Source organism: Nyctibius grandis, chromosome 1 (assembly GCF_013368605.1).
Source record: "Nyctibius grandis isolate bNycGra1 chromosome 1, bNycGra1.pri, whole genome shotgun sequence".
Lineage (NCBI taxonomy): Eukaryota > Metazoa > Chordata > Aves > Nyctibiiformes > Nyctibiidae > Nyctibius > Nyctibius grandis.
In genome coordinates, this window is record NC_090658.1 from 114,347,377 (window position 1) to 114,373,493 (window position 26,117).

Consider the following 26,117-nt stretch of genomic DNA (forward strand, 5'->3'; position numbering starts at 1 on the left):
CCGAGGAGTTTTTATGTCCCTTATATTCTCATCTTAACAAATCAAAATGATTTAAAATTACTGTGGTGGCACAACAAGAACTTGTTGACTGTAGAAGGGAAGCTACCACTACTTAAGAAGCAGTATTTGCCTCAGTAGTAGGTGAAATTTGTCTCGTTCACTCATTTTGGCCATCAGTTGTTTCTGTGACGGAGCAGCAGAGGATGCACAGTTGGGAAAGACCATTTTAATTTTGTTTCAATGCAGCCAGAGAATGGATCGAGGGGAGCATGCTGGTGAGGCACCTGGATGAAGTCAACCCAACCAACATTTTTTTTTAAAAGGAGAAAAGTAAAATGTTATACAAGTAAATGCAAAAGCAGAAGGATGACAATGTGCACTTTTTCTATCTCACTGCTTCCAAAACACACATGCACCAGAGAGTACCAGGCTCTGTGTCATTAGTTGTATATTGAAATATCAAACAGTTTGTTTCAGTGAATTTGTAACAAAAGGACAGGCCACTCCAGCAACTTGTTTCTCAAAATATGTCAACTTCCTTGGGGTCAGATTGTGTTGCAATGTCCAGAGCCACACAAAGGAAACAACAGGACTCAGACACCCCATAAAAAATTATACGGTGAGTGGCTGCTAGAGCAGGGTGCTTGGTGACTCGGCTTGCCTTGCAGGCTGCTGCTGGGGCAATGTAACATCATCCAGCCTTTTGCATGGGTCTCACAGCAAAGTCACATTTATGCCCGAATTGACAGTGTTAACATGCCGATGATGAGCTCTGGAAGTTACATGGTGTTGCTGGTTAATAAAATTGCCTAGCATGTGTAAAGTGGGAATTCTGAATATTGTAGCAGGATATTTATAACTTAACATAGTTTTTCAAGGTAAAATTCAGTGTTGTTGGTGGCAGTGTGGTGGCAGAATCTGTGCTGGAGTTGGGGAGGGGAAGAAGTGGAAAAGGAGACAGGAAGGTTGAAGGGGGAAGGAGTTTCAGTGAAGGGAGCTTAGGTAAGAGGATGTTGAAGGAAAGGGGTAGCAGAAAGGAAAAGGAGCAAAGAGCTATAGGTGGAAATACTTTCCTTTCCTGCTACTGCTGGAATGGGAATAGGAGCAGCAATTTTATCTGGGTGGGAGCAGCACACGCCTTGAAGTAGTAACCGTCCCATATACTCCTGTGTGGAGACTGGAGCCAGGAAATATATAAGGTGGAAGAGCCTGCCTCAGGGCAGCTGCCTGCTCTGACCCTGCCTCTAGCAAATTTGAGATGTCCTACCTCAGATTTTGGCTGTCACAAACAGCTGGGGCTCCACTGACGTTGGAGTGCCACCTCTTCCCTTTCCTCTGTCAACCCCAGCAGCAAGAGGGGCAAGGGCACATTGCACATGTAGCACGGTGCCAATGGGAATGGCCTCTTGTGAGTTTTTAAATAACGCGTTCATTCTAAAATCCACCTCTTGCGTAATGGCCGTGCTGGCTGTGCTCACAGCATTTGTTGTGCGTGTGAGCCTGTGAAGATGTGCAGCATTCACGCGGGAGCGTGAAAGGGTTAAGGGTCCGGCTGAGCATATGAGCAGCTGCAAGTTCAGATGATGAACCCTTGCAGACATTGTGCTTCCCTGTTTGTACAGGGTTCATTTTCTGCTGCACTCCAGCACACTCGCACACCCCCACTCACACAGGCACAAGCACACATATACACACACAAGTACCCCTCTAAGAAGATTTGAGTAACCAGCAGTTATAATTTTACTTAAGCCTTTATGACGTTTTTAATTAAAAAGGCTTTAGTGCTTTTCTAGCATGACATTTGATTGCACTCTAGATAACGCACCCTTGCTGATTCTGGCAGCAGTAAAGCATTCAGAAAATATATGAAATATTTTTATAAGGAATTTTACCTGATCTGTCTTCAATGAAAGGCATAATGATTTCAAACCATGTGTATTCTTTTGAATAAAACAACAACATTTGCCAGAGCAAGATAGCTAAAGAAAATTACCCTGTCCAAACTACTGTCCATTCCAAACTGTGTTTTCATTCTCGATGCCTAGATTCACATTTATGTTTCACATAAGAATTTACTCAAATTTGTTGCACCATTTTGAAGTAGTGACTGAAATTAAACCTCCTACAAGCTGCTTCTCGTCTGTCTGGAAAAAACTGGGTCTGATGCCCTTGTCATCCGAACCATTTTAATTTCTTTGTCTTAATCACGATTTTCATCTCAAGCAGAATCATAGATCACAGAATCACAGAATCACAGAAGATCGTCATCCTTCAGAAGCTGTCAGAATTATGCTTTATTATTATTTTTATCACTATTAATATTTATATTCCTTTGATTTATTCACATGTGATCCTTCATCCACTTTGGTCAGCAATAATCACACTTTGCTTAAGCATGGTACCTTGTTAATCTCTGACACTGAGCTGTGCTATGGTCTTCCCTGGATTTAAGCAAATCCAAAAGCAGAAATGTTGTTACTAAGGACCTCACACACTTTGATGCCATGGATGCGCTTCCAAGATCAAAGAACAAAATTCTAGCACCACTGAAGACATCTGGAGGAAGCCATTGACAAAAACAGCTCCCAGATATTTCTCAAAATAATAGATCTCTTAGAGAATTATTTGGTTGATTGTCAGTTGTTTTTTTTTTTCTAGTCAGGCAAAGCTTCTGACATTTCAAACTGTTTCCACCTGAACTGAAGAAATTTTTTTTTTTTTAATTAACTCTGAGGAAAAAACATCCTGGGTAAAAACAATTTGCCCCTTTTGAACAAATTAAAACCCTTTTTTTCAGTTTGTAGCAAAAAGTGTGTATATTTTGTGCTGAAAAATGTTGAGAAAGGTTTACTTCATTGTCTTTTTTTCAAAATAAAACTTCAGTGGAATATCCCTGCAGAAAGCTTCAGTCATGGGAAACAAATCAGTAATTTCATGACAAATTTGTCTATGGCTCCATCAGGATAGTATGCGAATGCTTCCCAAACGGATTTGTCCTGATAGCAGCCTTATGACATGAATAGTTCTCACCCTTCTCCTGCTATGGATGAGGAAAAATATACAAATATTCACATCAAAACCTTCTCCTCATTTGTTAAATCCTGATTTGAAATGCCAAGCCCCAGATTTTTTAGCCAATGTTGTTTTATGTCACTTTATTTATCATAGGGCATTTTATTTACTCTGAGCATGATTCCCACTGTCTTCAGTTGTCACCCTGAAAGCTCAGCGTTGCTGCAGACCAGACACCAGACGTCCCCTGGTAAGCACTACAATGAGGAACACACACATGTAGTGGCCACCTGTGAAAAAAAAGTGATTTATGCTTCTTGCCCAAGGATGTAGGGTGACATGACCCTTGTAAGAGCCCTGGGGCTTGGCTGGACCTTCCCCAGCCTTGTCCCACCTGCCTGCACAAAGGGAAGGATGGAGGCAACTGGCAGGGGACAAGCCATGTGTTGCAGGAAGGAGGTGGCTGGTCAGGGGACAGCTCTGGTGCTGAGCATTGGCTGGGCATATTGCTCTGAATTTGATATGTACTTGAAAATATTGGCCCCACACTGGATCTGCTATCTGATTGTTTCTTTGGAGGAGCTGGGGAGAAAATGGTTATCCCCCACCCAGGATTGCACAGTGCTTTGCAGCCAGAGAGTGGGACTGAGTATCACTTCCTACTTTAACGTCCCTTCCAGCCTTCCAGTGGCTGCAAGCCCTTCACTTTTTGCCATTTTTATAGAGACATGAGGGTCCTTTTTAATGAGGCTTCACGAAATCCCTGTCTGGATCCATTTCCTGAATCCTATCTATCTCATGTAGTGCACAAGATACGGATATAGAAAAAAACATTTTGTTGGACTGAACCTGGTGAGTCCCATCTCGCTCACCATCAGCTTGGGCCTCAAATGACGAGCTCTGCCCCTTGGCTCCATACCGGGAACGGTCCTTGGTTGTGCACATTCAAGTACGTAGCTCCTTGCTTTTGGCTCATCCCAATTATTTTGATCCTTAGGCTGATATCACAGAGTTCTTCTTCACTGCTCGGCAGCCCCAGCGGTGAGCTGGGAGAGCAGGCAGCAGCAGCCCTGTGCCATCGTGCCCGATGCTGGATGTGGGTGATGAGGCTGTGGGGAGAGCTCTGCTCTGCCTCATCAGACCATGCTCACTGATGGGAGCATCAGGTATCTTTAACAAGCATCCTCTGAGCTGCTGTGAACTGAAAGGCTCCAGAGGCTCATGACTTGGCCAGATGTTGATAGCTTTTTTTTCTGAAAGCTACAAGCATGTTTCTGACACCTAGTCAGGAGTGGCCCACAACTCAGGTTTCGGATGTGGTGTAAACCATGGAGATTCTAGAGTTCCTCAATAAAATGGTGGCTGAAACTTTCTAAAATAGGTGAAGCAGCTCGTCTTTTCCCACGTGCCATGCTGGAGAATCAGTGCACCATTTTTGCAATGTTTTTCCTGGATGTTTTGTTAGCACTTTTCCAAAAGCATTCACCCTGGAGCAAGCACTCTGCAGGGGATATTTCAACTCAGAAAGATGGGTGAAGTTATGAGAAACTAAAAATGGAGTCTTAAAAGGACATGTTTCAGGCAGCTTTCACCAAAAATACCACTACTTACACCGTTTAGAAGAAACATGGACTTACATAGGTCATGAAATTTTTGAGGCATTGCAGCAACTGATTTTTCAACAGTAAATTTTTCCCCTGCTTTAAAATCAAAACTCAATACAACCTTAACTTTGGAGCTAATATTACCTTCACAATGAGATTTTGTAATATCTTTAATACCAGCAATTCATATGACACCTGCCATTATTTGTGGCCTGAAAGATATCAGGAGAAGGAGGGGGAGGAATTCCTACTGACTTGAAAGAGGTTTTTAGAACCAGTGTATTATGGAGCGCAGTCCCCTTTTTCTTAATGGCCCAATTTGGTTCAAAGAATGCTTAGAGGCATTCAAAAATGCTTTAAAAGCAGCAGGTTCTCGACTACACATGTCAAGTTGCACGCAAGAGTGAAATTTTATAGCTCATTGAAAAATAAGATCGTATTATGGAAAAATCTGACACGCCCTTAATTATTGCAGCCTGAACAAACCCATTACAATAAAGCAAAATGATAAAACTCGGGAAACACAAAAGACAGGTCTGTAATAGGAAGCCGGATCAATGTGGTGTGTGCATTGCTGTAGAGCTCTGGGGATCTTGATTTTGTAATCAGAATACATGGCTTGTAGCCTCAGCGGCACCCCTTCTGCATGGCTGCATAGAAAATCAGCCCAGGATGCACTAGAACAAAAACTAGCATCGTTTAAAAATAAAAATCCAGCTATTTTATGCTAGTTGTAACAATCCAAGCCCCTGAGCCTCAGCTACCTGCAACATATAATCTTCTTACACTCTTTAGTGTATTGAGCGTGTTCAGTTTCTCTGCGAGGGGAAGACATTATAACACATTCATTTCAGACATATAGAGCAAATGGGGCACAGGGGAAATAGGACTACAGTATTATTTAGGTACTTCTGTTCTGAAATTTTTCTGAGTATTAGTTACCTAATTATCCCTGAGGATCCGGGTTTGGGTGATTTGCTCACAGCCACACAAGAGAGCAGTGACAGAAAAGGCAAACCTCACTTCAGCAGTGCTGTTGTGAAATCAAGTATCGTGTTTAAGTTCTGTGCAACTGAGTCTCATATTAATCACCTTATTTTATATTCCCCTTTTCCGTTTCTCTTAGAGGGACCGTATAAAGGTACTTGTAAAAGCTAGATCTTTGTGCCATTCGGCAGCTTAACCAGTGTTCTCTGTAAAAAGAAATCAAGAACCTAAAAAAACCCACCTACCACATATATCAAAATCGCTTTAAACCATTTTTTGGTTTTCCCCCTTTTAATACAATCACATACCTTCTGAACTAAATCCCCCAGTTCTTCCACCTCTCTTTATATTTTATGTGTTTGTATCACTCTAAAGCTGACTGTGCTTATCCCGAGGTATAACCCTCTCCTGAATCCCAAACTGCCATATTCAGCACTCTCGCTCCCTCTCGTGGCTCTGTATTATCCATACACCGACTCTAAAGGGTGGTTTGCACAACAATCGCAAATAACTTCGGAAGAGACAGAGTTAATCTAATGTGCTGCAGATTTCCCTTTATGCGTGAGCGTGCCTGATACACTGGATTAATGGAAGGAGTAAAAGAAAATAAACTTAAAAGAAAAGGCACTGGCGTCCCAACAGATTTAAGTACTCAAATGGAGTGAAGTGGGTGGGTCAGAGCCTGCCCTCTGATCCACGGCGCTTCCCCCTTTGGTGGAATTTACGGCACGGTGCATTTTGAAATCAGACTGCTCACACCACTCGTGCCAGATCCGCTCCCTGCGTGGGGAAATCTGGGCAAGCGTCAGGAAAGTCTACGAGGTTCCACTCAAGTGGAAGAAGAGAGTGTACAGATCATGGAAGGAGGGGCTGACCACCTGGAAGGAATATAAGTCTGTTGTCAGAGGATGTAGGGAGGCAACTAGGAAAGCTAAGGCCTCCTTGGAATTAAACCTTGCAAGAGAGGTCAAGGACAACAGAAAGGGCTTCTTCAAATACATTGCAGGTAAAACCAACACTAGAGGCAATGTAGGCCCACTGATGAATGAGGTGGGGGTCCTGGAGACAGAGGATAAAAAGAAGGCGGAGTTACTGAATGCCTTCTTTGCCTCTGTCTATACTGCTGGAGGCTGTCCTGAGCAGCCCTGGATCCCTGAGGCCCCAGAAGAAGTCAGGATACAGGAGGAGTCTGTCTTGGTTGATGAGGGCTGGGTCAGGGACCAATTAAGCAACCTGGACATCCATAAATCTATGGGCCCTGATGGGATGTAACCGTGGGTGCTGAGGGAGCTGGCGGAAGTCATTGCTAGGCCACTCTCCATCATCTTTGCTAAGTCATGGGCAATGGGAGAGGTGCCTGAGGACTGGAGGAAAGCGAATGTCACTCCAGTCTTCAAAAAGGGCAAGAAGGAGGGCCCGGGTAACTATAGACCGGTCAGCCTCACCTCCATCCCCGGAAAGGTGATGGAACAACTTGTTCTTGGTGCTGTCTCTAGGCACATCAAAGATAGGAGGTTCATTAGGGGCAGTCAACATGGCTTCACCAAGGGGAAGACATGCTTAACCAAACTGATAGTCTTTTATGAGGACATAACCCGGTGGGTAGATGATGGTAAAGCTGTGGATGTGGTCTATCTTGATTTCAGTAAAGCATTTGACACGGTCTCCCACAGCATCCTCGCAGCTAAACTGAGGAAGTGTGGTCTGGATGATCGGGTAGTGAGGTGGATTGTGAACTGGCTGAAGGAAAGAAGCCAGAGAGTGGTGGTCAATGGGACAGAGTCCAGTTGGAAGCCTGTATCTAGTCGAGTCCCTCAAGGGTTGGTACTGGGACCAGTTCTATTCAATATATTCATTAATGACTTGGATGAGGGAATGGAGTACACTGTCAGCAAGTTCGCTGATGACACAAAACTGGGAGGAGTGGCGACACACCAGAAGGCTGTGCTGCCATTCAGAGAGACCTAGACAGGCTGGAGAGTTGGGCGGGGAGAAACTTAATGAAATATAACAAGGGCAAGTGTAGAGTCCTGCATCTGGGCAAGAACAACCCCATGTACCAATACAAGTTGGGGACAGACCTGTTGGAGAGCAACGTAGGGGAAAGGGACCTGGGGGTCCTAGTGAACAGCAGGATGACCATGAGCCAGCAAAGTGCCCTTGTGGCCAAGAAGGCCAACGGCATCCTGGGGTGTATTAGAAGGGGTGTGGTTAATAGGTCGAGAGGTTCTCCTCCCCCTCTACTCTGCCCTGGTGAGGCCGCATCTGGAATATTGTGTCCAGTTCTGGGCTCCTCAGTTCAAGAAGGACAGGGAACTACTAGAGAGAGTCCAGTGCAGAACCACAAAAATGACTAAGGGGGTGGAACATCTCCCTTATGAGGAGAGGCTGAGGGAGCTGGGTCTCTTCAGCTTGGAGAAGAGGAGACTGAGGGGTGACCTCATTAATGTTTATAAATATGTAAAGGGCAAGTGTCATGAGGATGGAGCCAGGCTCTTCTCAGTGACATCCCTTGACAGGACAAGGGGCAATGGGTGCAAGCTGGAACACAGGAGGTTCCACATAAATATGAGGAAAAACTTCTTTACGGTGAGGGTAACCGAACACTGGAACAGGCTGCCCAGAGAGGTTGTGGAGTCTCCTTCTCTGGAGACATTCAAAACCCACCTGGATGCGTTCCTGTGTGATATGATCTAGGTAATCCTGCTCCAGCAGGGGGATTGGACTAGATGATATCTTGAGGTCCCTTCCTATCCCTAACATTCTGTGATTCCATGATTCTGTGATTCCCTCAACGAGGCTTCCAGCAGATTGTTTTGTCAGATGTTGGCCACCCTGCAGATAAAGCCCCTGGGTCTGTAGATCTCTGAGGCAGCCTGCCAAAAATCAGAGTCATTTCATTGGGTCACTGAGGCTCTGCCCTCCCTCCCCACCTCCTGCCAGCTTGCGTGAAGAGGAACCCAGCTCCCCTTTTCCCTTCGGGCTCACACGGTCCCACAAGGGGAGGATTTCACAGCACAGGAGCCTGCCCGCGGCAAAATTCACTCCCCAAATTCTCACTAAAAGTCCTTTTTCCAGAGTTCAAAAAAAGACGATCTTAATGTCAATAGGCAGTGCTCCTTTCTGCCTGAGTCTGTGCACAGATCACCAAGGACATCAATAGGTCATGCACGCAAGCATACAGCCAGTGACAGAAAAAGCGTGCAATCCAAGATCTCTGCTTCTGTTGGGATGGACAGACAGCCCCTACAAAAGAAAATGTTTGACAAAAGAAATGAGATATTTGTCTAAAAGAAATGCTGTTCCTTCCGTGCCCTTTCATGCTATAGAACAGATTATGAGGACAGGGAAGTCTTTTGAAATTCCTTTAAATATTTTCCATACAACTCTGTTGCTTCAAATATTTGATTCTTCTTATTGAAGCACTTGACAACGAGTCTTGTAAACCTCTTCCACTGCCTGAAACAGGGTGAGATGCTTTCTTACTGCTGACCAACATGCAGGACCTGCTTGTCTGAGCCTCAGCATGTGCACAGCTCCTGTTAAAAATCGGGGGCTTAGTGCCCAGGGCTCTCCACATCTGAGTATTAGATTCCAAGTCCACCATGTGGATCCTGTTAATTCCACACTGAGAAAGACTATCAGAGCTCAGAATGATAATCCATAATGGACGTAACCCAAAATCCCCAGCAGAAGCAGCTGTGACCTCTGAAGGAGTTCAGACCCAGATCCAGACCTCTGGGATGTACCCCAGCTGCACAGGCTGTGCAGGCAACATTAACACAACCCGAATCCCAGGAGATAAAAAAATATAAAAGCAAACCCCAGACTTGTTGATGTCCCAGCTGTGCTTCATTTACTGAAACCAGATTCAGGGCTTTTCCTGGCACAACTGGCCATACAACTGGCATGGCTGGAAGCAAAGGACATTATTTGTTTTTCTTCTTCAATGTGCTAATATGTTCCTGCCTATTTTCTCCCCAATACTGTAAACCAAGTTAAAGTAAGGTTTGTTATTTACTAAAAAGCTGTTTCTCTGTAGAGTGGGAACTAGAACAAAGAGCTTGATTACAGAAATCTTTGAACTACTCCTTCACACTGGTCATCTCTTTACCCCCTCTTATGTCAATACCTCCAATTCTGCTGCTGTTTTCTGCTCCTTAACCTGGCAATGGGAAATGCTAAAATCACTCACCTCTACAATTTTTCCTGTGAGATATGAACCAACACCATCTACAATATACTAATTTCTCTCTCAGTGAGTACAGCTGCTGAGGAAGAGAACAAAACAAAAACAAACCCTCAAACAGAGAGGTGAAACAATAGTGAGAACAAGCCTCGCTCAAAGCTTTCAAGCCTCCTGTGGGTTTACTGATACAGACCCCTCTGAGAGCAGGTTTTCTCATTGCTTCAGCATTTGTAGTGCTGGGTGAAAGCAAGCAGAGGTATACGTATGAGAGAAGTTGAGCTTCAAAAGCTTCTTGAACAGTTTCTTGGGCTGCTAGGTTTGGTTTAAGAGTTTTAATCATGTCCAAAACATCCCTCCCATCCCTATTGCTGAGGTTTTCTAAAAATTGATCAACACATCATTATTTTTTGCTGTCTGTCTGCCAAAGATGAATCAGAACTCTTAATGAGGTACCTGCTTTTTACATGCAGAGTGTAGACTTTGATCAAGGAACTCGTTACAGCAATTACACACAGCTTAAAGGTCTTCAAAAGTACCAAAGTGGAAAGACTGAGCAGAAGGTCCATATTAAATCCTCCTCCCTACCAGATGCATTACTCACATCTGCCCAGGAGTGCAACCTCACCTTGGTGTTACCCTTCCAGTGAAAAAACTGGCCAGGGCTCACCCACTGACCTTGAGAGCACAGGGACAGAAATGCTCTTCCTTTGTACAACAGATTGACAAAATACATTCCAGGAAGACATAACTAGGGGTCAGATCCTTACTCTGCCTTCAGAGGTTCAATCCCTTGTCTCTTTTTTTCAGGTAAGAGTCAGGCTAAAATTGCTTTGGGAATAAGAGTGTTCTTGCTCTTGTAGCCCTGTGGGTAACAGATTAGGAAATCACTACACTTGTCTTTCCTATTTCCAGGAGGCATTTGGAAAAAAAGTCCTGTCATATAACTAAGCTATGTATTCAAAGACAGATTTAATTCCCTATGCCTTACCCCAGCCAGATGTGCACACATGCACACACACATGCACACATACACATATGCACAGTTCAGGCTGGTGTGCATCCAGTCCAGCATCCTTGCATCCTTGCAATTTTGCATCAGTGTGATTCTATCATAGATGATCAGGTTTTGAAACAGAAATGCCTCTACCCCTCCACCCTTTGCATTTTCTTCATTTTTTTCCATTGCTGATTTTGTATGGAATATTTACTGTGCTTTTTGTGCTTTTTTTGTGCTTTTTGTGGCATGACCTTTCAGGAGGGAAATGCATATTCCTCTGAGCCTGCCTTTTGTTTGAATACCCCCCATTTTTCCTGACTCATTCTTCATTACGGCATGGGCTGAGCACGGCCCTCACTGATTCCCCTCTGCCTCAGATCTCCCCTCTGCCTGATGCGCTGTAAGCTTGGAGCAGCTCCCAGCTTGTTTTGTTTGTGTTGGAAGACTTTTCCTGTTTTCCTTCACCCTCCTTGAGAGGCTTTCTGTAGCCTTCTGCAATTTTGTTTGATCGGATTTCTGAGGCATGGGCAGCATCCCAGGGCTCTGTGGCCGGGGTGGACAGCAGGGACTGTTCTGGTCAGTGAATTTGCATGTACAAGTGGCTGCAGACCACTCTGCTCCCCTTTCTCCAGGACAGTTCTGCAGCTGCTCTTTTGTTTTGCCCTGAAAATAACTTCCCAAAGAACTTCTTTGGAAAAGAAGATGATGGTAGCAACCCCTTTCCCTTCTGAATATTGTGAAATCATCCTGAAAAGCCACCCTGTAGATTCAGTGTCTCTGGAGACTTCTGTGAGCAACAGGTTTTGTTCCAACAGATTCAGATTTATAGGAAAACCTTTGTGAAATCCCAAGCAATTTCTTCCTAAGATCAAACACTTTGAGAAAGTGAATCTATTTTTGGTGATCACTGGCAATGCTACTATAGGTGCTTCCTTTGAAGCTGCAGATAAATAAGTTTTAATTTCCTATGCAGAGCCCGTATTCACTTCATTTCCTAGCTGTCTGCTCAGCAAAACTCCCACACAGAAAAAAAGAGATGCTTTATACAGTACCTTGAGAGCAGTTTGTTGCTCAGATGATGCATCTTCCAAGGGAGGCAGCTGTAATTGTAAAGTAAATGAACTCTAGTGCTGAACTCTTTGCTGTGCTACAAGAGCCACATGGGAATGCTGCTGGTAGCTGAGGAGCTGTGCTGCTACGGGGAAGAAGAGTCAGATCCTTTTAAAGGCCCCTAATCCCAAATACCACAGTTAAACCCAACGGCAGTTCAGAAGCTGGGAACTGCTAAATAAAAGCTAACTGTAACTGCTTTCCCTTCACTAAAATAGCCTATATTCCATTTACCAAACAAATCTCGTGGAAAATGTAAAAGCAGAGCAAAACCTATATTGTTTGGACAATACACATATGTGGTACACAAAAATAATACATGAACAACATTATTAAGGAATGTCTATATAGTTCTTATGAGAACAAACATACTTAGGTAATCAGCTCCAGTAAAATACTGTTGTAGAGTTAGAAAGCTCAAACAAAAATGTTAGCACACAGACATTTATGCCAACCTGACACAGAAGCATTGCATCCCATTTTGGAGTGAAAAATAAAAATAGCCTTAAGATGTTTGAGGATTTCTTTTCTGGAGGGACAAGATGGGTATGAGGGGTGGCTGAGGCTTGTGCTGCCAGCACTTTGGAGTGCAGGAGGGAAAGGGAGGCTTGTGGGAGCTGCAGTCATGGACTCCCAAGCTTACAGGCTGGGAACAAGTTGTACAGGCAGCTGGATACCACTTCAGAGACCAAACTTCAGAGACAGCAGCAGTAAGTATCTCTGTGTGTCAATACACCGAAACCTGCTTGCATCAGATTTGCACTTTGCACTCATTAGCATGGTGCATCGTTACTGCCCCAACCTCACGCAAGTCTGACCGATAGCATTAGAGTCAAGGAAGACTTATTTGGAAATGGTCCTCTACAAGAGTATTCCTATCACCAACAAAAGCCTCAGAGTCTCTAGCCTAGGAGACTTACAGCTGTGGGAGGTGGTCTAGATTCTCCGCAGAAGTTGTGTCTTCCATCCTCTCAAGAAAAGACGTGCCCTCTTGATCACAGCATCTTTCTCAAAAGAAAACTGAAAGCCCAAGCAAATACGCAGAGTGCCCTAACCTTTCACATGTACAGCTGGCCCTGGGGAGGGGAAGAGCAGCAGGAAAAGGGAATTACCCCACTAGAACTCATTCTGTACCTGCCGCGTGCTTAAAATGGGGCTTTATCTGGCTGGCTCTTTTCATAAGCAATGAGTTTGCAGACATAGGATTTTTTTTCATCGTATTTCCCCTGCTTTGGAGTACATGACATGCACTGTCTCTATGGCTGAATAAAAAGGTCATGACTGACCAGCTGGTAACACAGAATGCATTTTTATACTAATGGCAGGGTATTCTAGCTTTTGTTTCACATTACAGTGACTGCATATTTACATAAACCCTACATCTGTTCAGTTAAATTAAGCCAGAGTGTGATGATCTTTGTCTTTACAAAAGAGCTGATTTAATTTTATTGGACATAGCTTTCCATTTAAAAGATCAAAGTCAGTGCAGCCCCCCACAGCAACAATTCAGTCTTATGTGTTTCTTCAAATATTCAAATTAAGAAAATAGAGGAACAGGGACTGAAAAAGCTAATGAATTTTAACAGAGAGCTAGCAATTATTCGTTCCTTAAAAAAAAAAAAAAAAGAAAAAGAAAAAAGGAAAAAGGAAAAAAAAAATAAAAACTCTTTGGAGCCTTTGTTTATCCTGGGCTTGAAGAGAGACATTTTTCCTTCAATCAAAGTCCCATGGAATGTCCTAACTGTCCTGCCTCTGAAACTGTCAGGAATTGGTAGTGGAGGCAGCATGCACATTTTAAGGCAAATCCTGCCCCGGCAGGGGGATTGGACTAGATGATCTTTCGAGGTCCCTTCCAATCCCTAACATTCTGTGATTCTGTGATTCTGTGAAATTTCTAGAAGCTGGTAATTCTAAGGGGAAAAGACATAAAATAAGGAGCAGTGAAGAAAACCTGTTGAAGAACTGGCCTCTCTAGGTGTCATGTGTTATTTCCAGGCACTCAGCACAGTGAACTCCTGCTTGATAAAACATCAGTTTGTATCTAAAGTTGCTTGTTACTTCTACAGAGTCTGTTTTGGCTCCAAGGAAACCTTTGCAAGAAATACATGTTGCTTCTACATTACGTCTACATAATACATCCACATTAACATTTCAGCTTGGATCAGGAACGCGCTTTGGAAGCATTCCTCCTGACTGCCCCTCCTCACCATGCTTTGCTTCACATTGTGGAACAGTCCTGGCATCTCTGAACTGGACTCCATCCAAAGCTAAACCAAAAGATCTGGTGTAGCAGCACACTTACTGCACTACAGCCGCTAATGTGAGACCAGCCCACATGACCAGATTAGAGCCGGTCTAAAATAAATCTCTGAAATATATGGAGGGCACACACTGAGCCCTCTGCACCAGCTCCTCAGTGCTATGGATCTGCTTTACTTGTTCCAGGCCACCTGCTAATAGAGGCACAGCCCAAAGGGGCTGCACTGCTGCTTTCGAGTCCTTTCACTGCTTAAATGGGTGAGTAGTGCCATTTTAGGCACCATATGGCATCCCTGCAGGCCTCCAGCTGCCACTCTGCAGATCAACAGCTCAACCAAATGTCTCGAGTCATATCTGGCTGCCCCACACAGACATCTCAGATACCTTAGGGAGACTGACTGGCTATGGATGTCTATGTTTAGGCAACTGAATATTATTTTATTTAAGTATTCATTTCCCTCTAGACCAAAAGAATGGAAGGAAATGAGATTAAAAATGAGAAAAATGTGCGTGAAATACTATGGTGAGTTCTATAAAATAAAATACCTTGTAAAATTATCTCATATAAAACTCTTAGAGAATTTTTAAAAATAACTAAAAAGTACAAAAAGTTTAATTTGGGCAAATGAAAGTATTGTTTTGTACTTCAAGAAACACCGAAACTTCACAAATAGTGCTTATTATTCAGTAAGAACTGGATTCACTGACTTTCACAGAACTATTGAGAAGCTTGATATTAAGTTTCTGTGTGTGTGCTTTACTTTCTGGATCTATAGTTCATTTCTGACCCCACAAAGGCTTATCCATATGTTTAGTTTTATACTTAGGAGTAACAAGAGTGAAACTAACTTACATAAAATTAAGCCTTTGCAGAGCTGAAGTCTTGATGGTAGCCTGCTTTCACGTTCAACATGTGCAAAAACCCACACAAGAAAGAAAAGGTGAACTGAAAAGATACAATCATTCCCATTGCTCAGATTCTCTATGGTTTTTTTCACATTCTCTCAAAAGAACACAAACTCACGTTAACAAAGCTATTAGTAGGTTATAGAAAATGTTTTGTAGAAAAATATTTTAGCAATCATTTATCAAATGTTTTTTAATTTCAAGTTCTTCTCAGGTCTCTGTTTCTAATATGTCAGCATTCTCCTGTTTCCCTCTGAAATTAATTGATATTTTATTTGCATATATTGGCAGGCTTGGACTTTTTTACTTAGAGGCCTAGATGCTTATTGGCCTTCATCTACGGCACATTTTTTGCAGGATGCCCATCACAGCAGCAGCTGCTCATCCTCTGTTCCAGTAAACAACACTGGGCCACTGGATTCTTTTTTCCTCAATGTTATGATCATTTTATTGTTTTACTGCTGGATGACATTTCAGCCTCTCCTTAGGCACCTAATACTCCTGCTGCAGTCCAGCAAATTCTGGTACACAACAGACGCAGAAACAGGTTCTCCTGGTGATGAAGATGCAACATGATAATGTCTTGAAATGTCACAGTGTCAGAGCACACTCTGAGCTACTTTGTACACGACTGTAGCGTGTTTGTGGCTTTGCTAAGAATGCTGAATAACATGTATGTAGTATTTTGCCTTATATAGAAAAGTACAGTAGGCAACGGTGAAACAGATAACCTCCACAGATTACTGTCAACAGAAGAAAAATAAGATTCTTCTGTGGGATGAAACACAACACAGTGCATTTTCAGGTACCAAAACCAGAGGGGCTATAAAAAGTATCTTTTAAGTACACTAAATAGTATCTTAAGTGCTATTACACAGAAGTTGTTTTCACAAAGCACAGTGTTTTTTAATTAGTTGTAGCACTGTCTTGAGAACCTCTTCCTTGGAGGGACTGGCATCGACCTCTTGGCATGCAGGATTCACCATCCTTCTGTATGACTCTTCAACTCTATTTAAACAGAAAACAAGAGAAACAAAACTACAAATTGCAGGGATATGAAATGGCATTAGTCATCCGTCTCTGAAGAAAGTGTTCACACTGCAGAGACAAAGGAAAAAATCTAATATGAAGCTAAGAATGAAATCTACTGCAAAGAGCTATAAACCATTAGTAGCTATTACAATGTGAACCTCAAAGCACAGAGTTTCCTTGACACTGATTCCCAGAGCTCTATCCATATTCACATGGCATGGCATTAAAGCATTTCTTTCTCTACAGCTTAGCACTGGATACAGTCTAGTATAGAAGTACGGTGGACAGCCTGCTTCTAACACCTGAGTTAATTTATTCAGAGACTGCTAAAGTATCTCTGAACTGTATGGCATGACGTTGTGCAGGTGTGCTCACTGACTGATATCAGCTTTGAGTCACTGAATTACAGAGTTGACACATCGTTCAATCCTTTCCTCTAATCAACTTTGCTAACTGGATGAATACTGGGATGAAATACAGGATGAAAACCTCCTTGCTTAGACTATAAGCCTTCTCATAAGGCAGAACTCTCCCACATTTAGTCTATGAGGATGTGAATGAGAATGTGAATATAATTTTCTATGTTCCCACAAGAATTAATAATGCCAAACATTCAGGCTACAAGTTGTATGGTGAATCAAGCAAGATTCGGAATGTTCTCACATCCAGGCTGACATAATTAAGAAGTAGAAATAACTAAAGGCTTTCTGATGGGAATAAGAGGTAACAGAAATAAAACATGAAAGATTCTTAAATGACAGCATGTTCCCTTGGCTCACCCATCCCTCTGCAGGTCCCACTATGTGAACCATGTGTCTGCACAGAGCTTCTGTCAGAATTAAGCAATGGATATCTTTGTGGTATATCATCATCAGAAATGTTAAAACCCTAGAGGTAGATTTCAGCTTTGCGATTTGTAGATACAGACACCAACATTTGGGTGTCTGTACTGAGGTATCTACACAAGCACTAGGTATTTGAGTTTAAAGACTGGACATGGCACTTAGTGCCATGATCTAGTTGACAGGGTGGTGCCAGGGCAATGGTTGGACTCGATGGTCCCTGAGGTCTCTTCCAACCTGGTTGATTCTGTGATTCTGTGATTCTGTGTGATTTCCACTGTAGACAATGATGTTCTAATCAATACATTTGGCAGAGCCTAGACAGCAATTCAGTGCACCCTGAAGCAGGTTGCTTCCAGTTGCTGGTCCAGAAAGGGTCCACAGGTTCTGCATCACATCTGCCAGCCTCATGCAGATGTCTCAGATCACATCAAATGGCTCTAGGTATGTATGCTTAGATCACTGGGCTCCAAGCATGGTGTGCTGAATCACTTCGAAGGCTCCATTGAATGTATTGACTATATTGGGACCTGAGACACTTAGCACAACTAAAGACATCTAAAAGAGGAGATCTAAATTTTGTTCTCTCAGTCTGGAGCTCAATTCCAGACCTCTCTGGGGAAGCTATGTGCTTCTTGCTTTGCAGTTCTGGAACTTTTAGGTCTCTCTTCTTCATGACCTCAATAAGGTAGGTGCTACAGTACCAGCAGCAAGTAGCAAAATACAAGTATTTTAACTCTAAGATCCTTTGCAGGAGAATGAAGATGTTCACCTGCAGCTTTCAAACACTTTCAGTTAGAAGTGACAGAATTTAGCCTCCTTGTCAGCCATGAATCCTTTCCAAAAAAAAAAAAAAAAAAACAAACTCAAAAAGCTCAGACACAGGAAATTCTTGTCCCAGTAATGTGACTGGGACGTTTTGCTACTGATCCCACAGGAGCAAAGATTGCCTCCATCCTCTTATTCCTCATTAAAGTGTACCTTTGGCGAAACAAGCTGTTAGCTTCCAGCTCAGCCTCCTCCTTTGTTTTCTCCAGCCCCCGACGCTGAAGTCTCCAGACTCGCTCCTCAGGGTCAACAGTCAGGAGAAGTACAAGATCGGGTTTAAGCAGATCCTCAGGCCACTGGTACACCTCATCGTGAGCTGGTGGAAGATCCTGCACTTTCCCATTTGTTTCAGTGGCAATTGTGTAGGCAGCTGTGCTGTGCCAGTATCTGTCAGAAAAATACCAAACAGAGAGTGCAAATTTTAAAGAAGACACTAATTTTTCAGTAATACAGGAGACAGGTGTCAGTGTAACAGTAAGTGCAATAATGATGAGGTAGGTGACACTGTCATTTTTGAAGGAAAATGTAAAGAACTGTTCTGTGCCACCCATTATTTCTTAACAGACCAATAATAATGCAATATTCAGAATTACTGTGAATTATTAATTAGAACATATGGCAGAAGCTACACATTAGGCAACAAGTGTTCCAGATACTCCTATCAAAAGAAAGTCTTCTCATGTAATGAGAGGTCAAAAGAAGAGTTACATCATATGTCAAAATCCAATACTCCCTTTTTTGTGGTTCCCATCCTACTTCATGCAACAGATTTGGTATAGAACATGCAGTCTTCAACCACATGTGAACGAAGAGAGACTTCTATTAACGGTTATGCATTTCACTTGCATTTAACGTTCCCACCACTATGAGGCAGTGTATTTTATATATTTCAGTGGTTTTGAGGCTGGTTAAAAATGGCACTCAAACATGCAAACTTCTGAGTATGTGTGTTGTGGGCAGAGGTTACAGTACATGTACTGAAACAAGCCAGGGATTTCAAAGTGCATCTAGACTTTCTTTATTAAGAGTAATACTGAAAGCAGCCTTGCAGTTAATGAAAAGAAGAAATGACATAAACAAAACAAAGAAGTGGGAAGCATATTTCTGGCTTTACATCCTCAAAGAGTAAGTCTACCTAAAACTCGGTCATTCTAATCCACCCATATCTCAGACCCTTGTTAAAGATAGCTATGATCAGCAGCCCTCGTTCTCTTCACGTTTGTCACAGAGCCCTGCTTGGCTCAGGCTGCGAAGTCCATGCCTCCACTGTTCCTAACTGAATATATAGCATGTGTGCGAAAGCCAGTTATGAGTGTTACACTGACAGAAATCCCCCACCTGACTGTTATCATAAGTATTACTCTTTAGAAGATTTAATATTTATCTACCTACCTGCAAAGTAGCACTTACAAAAAAAAAAGAAAAAAGAAGAAACCCAGAGACTCTCAATGACAACTTCTGCTTGTAACACTGAACAACTGTATGATAGCACTGATACCAGAGAACTTCTTAAATATACAAACCTGTCTATGATCACAGGTGCCCGAGTGGATGCTTTAGCTATTTCTGAAGCAAGAATGTAGTTGCCCGCAGCATAAAATGCTCTTTTAATGGGTGCTGGCTCATCATCGAATATTGCCCTCCACTGGCTGATGCAAGCTGGTGGAGACCTTAGCAGAACAGCATTCAGAGTGTCCTTAACAGACTGGGTTACAGTGGTTTTGCCTGCATTTCATTTACAGAAGGAAACATTTGTTATATTACATATTAGATACAACTGAGTTTTAAAAACTGAAAAATGCTCCTATCTGTCCACTTGGAGCACATGTTGTGACACCTGACTATGTAACCTGAGTATCTTGTGATAAGATTTTCAGTGGAAAATTGTTATGTGTCTGGTTTGAGGAATTACCACTCCACTTCCTACTCTCAAGGCCTTCCACCCCTCCCTCTTGCCAGCTTTCTGTCTTCACGCCTTTAAATGCATGTCAATTGCTCTATATATCTATTTACAATACTTTTCTATGTCACAATTTATGTGGATGTTGCAATGCTGTCACCCAATAGTTTGTTTTTAGAGGATATTTTCAGTTCCCTTTAACTGAAAATACAGAAAACAAAGTTACTCAGAGGCAACTAATATTTCTCTCCGAGACAAATGCCACCAGTTTCCCAGACTACCACTATTCTAGTTCATTAATTTGAAAAATCTCTGATAAAAGTATGTTTCATCATCTGCACAAGAAATTTAATTTCCAGTACTCCACTCTTTGTATTCTTTCATTTATGTAGATAATGAATTCATCCACTGAATGAAAATAGCATAGACTGATCTTTTACAGAATCACACAGGATGGTTGGGGTTGGAAGGGACCTCTGGAGATCATCTAGTCCAACCCCCTGCCAAAGCAGGTTCCCCTAGAGCACATTGCACAGGGTCACGTCCGGGCGGGTTTTGAATGTCTCCAGAGAAGGAGACTCCACAACCTCCCTGGGCAGCCTGTTCCAGTGCTCCGTCACCCTCAAAGTAAAGAAGTTTTTCCTCATATTCAGATGGAACTTCCCATGTTTCAGTTTGTGCCCGTTGCCTCTTGTCCTGTCGCTGGGCACCACTGAGAAGAGCATGGACAGTTTGTGCCTGTTGCCTCTTGTCCTGTCGCTGGGCACCACTGAGAAGAGCCTGGACAGTTTGTGCCTGTTGCCTCTTGTCCTGTCGCTGGGCACCACTGAGAAGAGCCTGGACTTCTCTTACTGGTGTTTATAATTACTAATTCTTTCAAATCTGTCACACGTTTCCAGGATTTTTTGCATTTTTAAGCCTTACGGCTGGCTGAAAGCCACAGCAGTTGCTCCCTCCAACAATTTCTCATTTGTGGTTCTTCAACCACACATTGCTCTTACCTGTAGCATCCAGCCCCTCAAAAACCACGACGGGAAAACCTCCCTTCTTCTGGTGCTCGGGACATTTCTCCAGCAGCTCGAGTACCGCTCCGGCCTCGGGGATCCGCGCTGCGCACTGCAACGAGAGACGCGACCCTTCGCACCCGCTCGCCTCGCATCACCCCGGGCAGCGGGGGGAGCCGAAGGGCGGCCCCGCAGCCCCTCACCTCCCGCAGGCGGCGGCGGACGGCGGGGGCGGCGGGCGGCAGGGCTCGGCGGAGGGGCTGCGAGCCCGGCGGCCCCGGGGCGCAGCGCCGCAGCATCGCTGCCGGGAGCCGGGGCCGGGGCGGAGAGGGGTGGGCGGCCGCGGCGGGGCCAGCGGGAAATGAAACAAGCTCCGCTGGCCGGGAAACCGCCTGTCCGCGGGGAGGAGCGCGGCAGGCAAGGGCTGCGCCTCGGGGGCGGGTTTTCTGCCTCGCCGCCCCGCTTTGGTAGCGCTGGAGCGAACGGGCTCGGTCCCCGTGGGAAACGGCTCTGTGCGTGGATGGGCTGGAAGTGAAAAATAAAGTCTTGGCCTCGGCATCCGGCCTGCCTGCACCCCCCCCGGCAAAAAAGAGGGTCACATTCCCACGGGCTCCCGTGGTTGAATCCCGGTGGTCTCCAAAAAGAAGCAGCGCAAATACACTCTGCTGCTCTGGACTGGCCCAAAGAGACAAGCAAGCCCTAAACCAAATTGAACTGGTTTACTCTGTTGCCGTGCCCAAGTAGCATCGAGCTGTCAGGGCTTATTGGTAACTTAACCCCATTAGTCTGTTACTCAGAATAAGTAACAGAAGCTCTGAGGCCCTTAACATAAGAAGGTGACTACATTTATCCCACACCTGGGGGCTAAACAATAACGTTTTTTCTCTCACCCCATGTCCCTTCCCTGACAGAGGAAGGGAACTGGGAAAAGGAGGGAGACTTGTGGGTTAAAATTAAATAGATTTAACAAAATAAAGAAACCAATATAAATGGTAACACAAAACACACAATGTTATACTTAGCTACAAAATTGCAGCAAGTTGCTCCAGGAATACCAATCATTGGGATTAAGGAAAAAAAAAAGGAGACTAGAAAAGAAGAGAGCAAAACCAGCCCAACCTCTCTGCAGCAAGCCCTCCCTTTTACAATGAACTTGACCTCAACGATATAGAATATACCTGTGGGCCAGCCTGGGTCAGCTGCCCTGGATTTAACTGCTAAGGGCCTTGATCACCATGGCCGGCCACAAACTGAAACTAAATCCCAATGAAACCAGGACAGAAGGACATGGACCTGTTGGAGCGAGTCCAGAGGAGGGCCACCAAGATGATCAGAGGGCTGGAGCACCTCTCTTATGAAGACAGGCTGAGAGAGTTGGGGCTCTTCAGCCTGGAGAAAAGGCTCCAGGGAGACCTCATAGCAGCCTTCCAGTACCTGATGGGGGCCTACAGGAAAGTGGGAGAGGGACTTTTTACAAGGGCATGTAGTAATAGGATGAGGGGGAATGGTTTTAAACTGAAAGATGGTAGATTTAGATTAGATATCAGGAAGAAATTCTTTACTGTGAGGGTGGTTAGACACTGGAAGAGGTTGCCCAGAGAAGGTGCGGCTGCCCCCTCCCTGGCAGTGTTCAAGGCCAGGTTGGATGAGGCTTTGAGCAACCTGGTCCAGTGGAAATGTGTCCCTGCCTGTGGCAGGGGTGTTGGAACTAGATGATCTTTAAGGTGCCTTCCAACCCAAACCATTCTATATTCTGTGATTCTATGATTCAGTGCCTTGATAACAAGACCAATGGACTCAACTAATTTTGGAAGTAAACCAGACTTTTACAAGCCTCAGTGTTTTCATAACTTTGTGTTGGCCAATTTCAGCTTTCTTCAGCTCAGGGGCAGGAACCAGAAGCACTGCAAATAGCTGTAATGGTTAGGTTCATGTCAGCTGTTGTGAGTAATGTTGCCTAAAATGTTTGAGTTTTCAAAATATGTAACTCGAAATGTAGGAGAACCAGCATCTCTGCAGAATCCTACTTCTCCCTTTCCCCTTTTTCTCCCAGTTGGAAAACTGCCACTTAGAGATATCTAAAGTTAAGCTTCTGATGCATCTTCTGACAGAATATACTCTACAAGTGAGTACACTCTATGAGAATTCCTCAAAAACTTGATGTTTCCCACTGGTCAGCTCAAACATGCTGCACAAACATCTTTTGCTTAGCTATCTCCAGGGAGAGGGGAGCAGCTGGTAGGCAGTATGGGTTAGTTAGAGATCAGCTATACTAGTTGGAAAGGGCCCACACTGAGTAAGCTGGTGGAAGGCTGGGCCAGAGCAGGAACTGGGAACTCAGCCTTGGAGGCTCTTCAATACAGTCTCAGCAGCAGGTACCAAAACTGTTTTATTTTAAAGGCAAAACATGTCTTTTTTCATACTTGAGAACTCCTGCATCATTCCACATCACTCAAACACATGGCTATGGCAGCTGGGTATGGATGCCAGAAGACACAGGGTAAAACATGGTTCATTATACAAGAAGCTAATAGATGGTAACTTTTTTTCAAATGCAGTATTTTGTCTGGCAGAATGATATGCTGTGCATAAGCCTGGCTTATCTGTGGTCCCTTCTCCTAGCCCTCGTACTCCTCCAGCATCCACAGCCACCAAACTAGGAATGTTAGACAGCACATCCTCGTCTTTTCCTTTTAGCACCTATTTATGGACCCTTGCTCATACATCTGTCTAAATCCCTTTTTGACTCTGCGATACAGTCTACCTTCACAAACCCCCCGTGGTCTCAATTTCTAGCAATGCACAACCTGTTACGTAAAAACAATTTCCTTTTATAACTTTTAAATTCATATCCTACTTGTTTCAACAAGTGCCCCCTCAAATAATATTACTGACTTTGTGAATAACAGTACAACATTCAGCTTATTTATTACCTTCGTGGTTTTGTAAAGCTCACTCAGCTTTATTATGTCAGAAGTGAGAGCCCCCATCTCTTGTAAGGCAGATGCTTCATCTCCTTGATAATTTAGATGCAGGGATAACTTCTTCGATGCTGTCAGGTCCTGCTGAGATGTGGAGACCTGAACTGCACCACTAGTCAAGATATGGCTACACGTACCAAGGTTTCACAGAGCAGCAAAATAATGCCATCTGCCTTGTTCTCAATACTTTTCTGGATGATATTGAGCTTTTCATTGACTTTTTTTGCTGCTGCCTCCCACAGAGCCCTTGATTTCAGAGGGGTAGCAAGAGTGACTGAGATCTCTTTCCTGAGATGTAAGCGTCACTACTGAGCTCAGCACTAGGTGTACAAGGTTTCGATTATTCTTTCCGATGTGCATTGCCTTACCTTCATCTACACTGAAGCTTAGCTGCCACTTTTCTGTTCATTCATTTTTTTCAGGTCCAATTGACTTGCAGCCAAGTTTCGTTTCAAAAGCACTTGAAAAGCTGGCCATGTTCCTCACTGACCTGTCTGGCTCCTTGCTCTTCTGGTTTTCTGTTTTTCTGATGCCACTGTTGCCTTTCCCCTCCCTGCTGACTAAATGGAAAGAGCTTACTTTCGTTTTACGTTTTCCCCTCCCACTGCTTTGATTTAACCTTGTTTACAAGCATTCCTGAGCCAAGTTGTTGGTGCTCCCTTCCTCCTTTACAATATGCTTATGAGATCATTTATAATAGGCATGTGATGTCTGTCCTCCTGGCTAATTATTTAAAAGTATCTTCTTGCAACATTTTAGGTCTTTCCCATCAGATTATACACAAACAGTTGCGGTAAAAATATAGGAAAAGAGAGTTGCCTTTTATGTCCAAGACAGGTCTTTGTATTTAAAATCAGTGTAGATAGTATGAATCTGTTTTGAAATTAACTTATGGTAAGCATTTTTCAGTTTCTTCACAAGAACCTTTATCATTTTGTCCTCTATGTAATATGAAATTATGCTGAAGAGTAAATGTGCTAATTATGTGAAAAACACTGTTCCAGAGCCTCTTCACTTCTTTGAGGGCCCCTTGCGTTTGCATGTAGTTACAGGGAAGAGATACAGGCACAACAAGAAGCTGTATGACCATTCAAAAACTTTTTGATCCAACTTTGAAGCGGAAAAGAGGAAACAAATCTGAAAATTAATCAACCTGTAACTTTAAAAATATATCTAAGTGTACAGACCTGTAATGTAGATAAACAGCTGTCTGAGACACAAGGCGGGAATTACTTAAGTTTAAGGCCTATAAAATGCATAGGTATGTAAAATACACACAAATAGAATATAGCTGTTTTCATGCAGAATAAACTTTAAAGGGCACCAGTAAAGGACCCTCCAGTAAAGATAAAGGTCTACAGATAAGATCATAAGACCACAGAAGTTAGTATAGTGTCAGGCCAAGAGACCCTCCTCTTCTGCCCATTACAGTGGCCAGTGCCAGATGTTTGGAGAAGAGTATGGAAAGGACACAGAAGGATCCTTCTCCCAACATCTTGTCCCGGATTCTAGGAGTCATCTGTCCAAATGCTTCCTGAGCTGGAGCTCACATACATGCCATTAAGGACCCACAGTGGACATCTTTCAAATGTGCCTAATCTGTGTCTGTATTTACACTGTGTGTTTCATATGTGTTTCATAACTTGATTGCATGTGGGGTTTAACTTTCTATTTGGTAATTTCAGTGGCACCCCTTGGATTTATGCATCCCAAGGAGGGATGAGTCACTGCAAGAACAAAGTCCTTGACAGAATCCCATTTATGATGCTGGAGATGCAATGGGGGAGATCATTTCCAGCTGGGAATGGAGCAAGAAGTAATACATGTCTCAAATGCTAAAAACTACATTTGCCATTGTGTGACTTGCCTGGTTGTCCTTGGACCATTTCTGGTCCTCACAGGTGACATGATAATAGCTCCTCCTTTAATCTTATATATGTTGCTAGTTCATGTCAGTAATTTGCTTTCCCTGGCAAGAAACTGTTTGTCTGGAACTGCCAACTAGCCACACTGGAGAAAGCAATCTCTTTATTTAAATAAGTAAATAAATATACGTTATTTAGATAAATAATATATCATTGTTTTAAAGTTTTGTTTTCCTAGCAACTAGGGAGCACAACAGCATTATCCATGTTTATCCACTTGGATTCTTCCATTCTAGTTGTGTACCTATGTATCATCCAGTGAACATTACTACTATTATTCAATCATTTTTTGAAAAATTTATGTTGAAAAGGTTTTTGGTGCAGATTTGCAGAACTGAAACATTTTGAGTACTGAGACTCCAATGTCCCACTGTAGGATGACTTCTATAGGAAGGAAAGGGAAGGAATCAGACCTCCTACTGCTTTCAAAGAACATCATGCTTTTCTGAGCCTCTTCTAGAAGGTTCCAGGATAGAAAATCTCATTAAAATTCTTGCTTGCAACATTCCTTGTAAATTCAAAGCTAGTGCATAAAAACACA

At 43.3% G+C, this 26,117-nt stretch overlaps 1 protein-coding gene across 1 annotated transcript; it reads right to left on the minus strand.

The window, feature by feature from the left end:
- Positions 1-15,951: 15,951 nt before the first annotated feature.
- On the minus strand, positions 15,952-20,969 carry CMPK2 (cytidine/uridine monophosphate kinase 2). Its single transcript, XM_068396538.1, has 5 exons — positions 20,874-20,969; positions 20,668-20,782; positions 19,290-19,491; positions 17,920-18,153; positions 15,952-16,072 (listed from the first exon to the last, which is right to left on the minus strand). The coding sequence occupies exons 1-5, from the start codon at positions 20,967-20,969 to the stop codon at positions 15,952-15,954; spliced, it is 768 nt and encodes a 255-aa protein (XP_068252639.1).
- Between the last annotated feature and the right edge of the window lie 5,148 nt (positions 20,970-26,117).

What these genes read in the sequence shown, in the direction of transcription:
- CMPK2 (XM_068396538.1), bottom strand. Translation starts at nt 20,969, where the DNA reads ATGCTGCGGCGCTGCGCCCCGGGGCCGCCGGGCTCGCAGCCCCTCCGC. An exon ending in TCCGCCGCCGCCTGCGGGAG is followed by an intron (nt 20,783 to 20,873) that starts GTGAGGGGCTGC and finishes CTCTCGTTGCAG; the next exon opens with TGCGCAGCGCGGATCCCCGA. An exon ending in GCACCTGTGATCATAGACAG is followed by an intron (nt 18,154 to 19,289) that starts GTTTGTATATTT and finishes TTTTTCTGACAG; the next exon opens with ATACTGGCACAGCACAGCTG.